At 48.8% G+C, this 338-nt stretch overlaps 1 protein-coding gene across 1 annotated transcript in view; it reads right to left on the bottom strand.

The window, feature by feature from the left end:
• Positions 1-334, bottom strand: part of foxred1 (FAD-dependent oxidoreductase domain containing 1) — a 7339-nt gene extending 7005 nt beyond the window's left edge. The window contains exon 1 of the mRNA XM_031874062.1: positions 49-334. Coding sequence (XP_031729922.1) covers positions 49-334 — 286 coding nt within the window. The remainder of the gene's footprint in view (positions 1-48) is intronic.
• Positions 335-338: the final 4 nt, after the last annotated feature.

Here is a 338-nt window from a genome sequence, read left to right as displayed (position 1 = left end):
TGTAGAAGAAGAAGAGGTCTGCTGCATGCATGTAGAAGAAGAAGAGGCCTGCTGCATGCATGTAGAAGAAGAAGAGGCCTGCTGCATGCATGTAGAAGAAGAAGAGGCCTGCTGCATGCATGTAGAAGAAGAAGAGGCCTGCTGCATGGATGTAGAAGAAGAAGAGGCCTGCTGCATGCATGTAGAAGAAGAAGAGGTCTGCTGCATGCATGTAGAAGAAGAAGAGGTCTGCTGCATGCATGTAGAAGAAGAAGAGGCCTGCTGCATGCATGTAGAAGAAGAAGAAGAGGCCTGCTGCATGCATGTAGAAGAAGAAGAGGCCTGCTGCATGCATGTAG

This window comes from Anarrhichthys ocellatus, unplaced genomic scaffold, assembly GCF_004355925.1.
Source record: "Anarrhichthys ocellatus isolate YVR2014 unplaced genomic scaffold, GSC_Weel_1.0 scaffold78, whole genome shotgun sequence".
Lineage (NCBI taxonomy): Eukaryota > Metazoa > Chordata > Actinopteri > Perciformes > Anarhichadidae > Anarrhichthys > Anarrhichthys ocellatus.
Note: the sequence above shows the minus strand (reverse complement) of the source record. Positions and strands in the feature narration are given on the sequence as shown.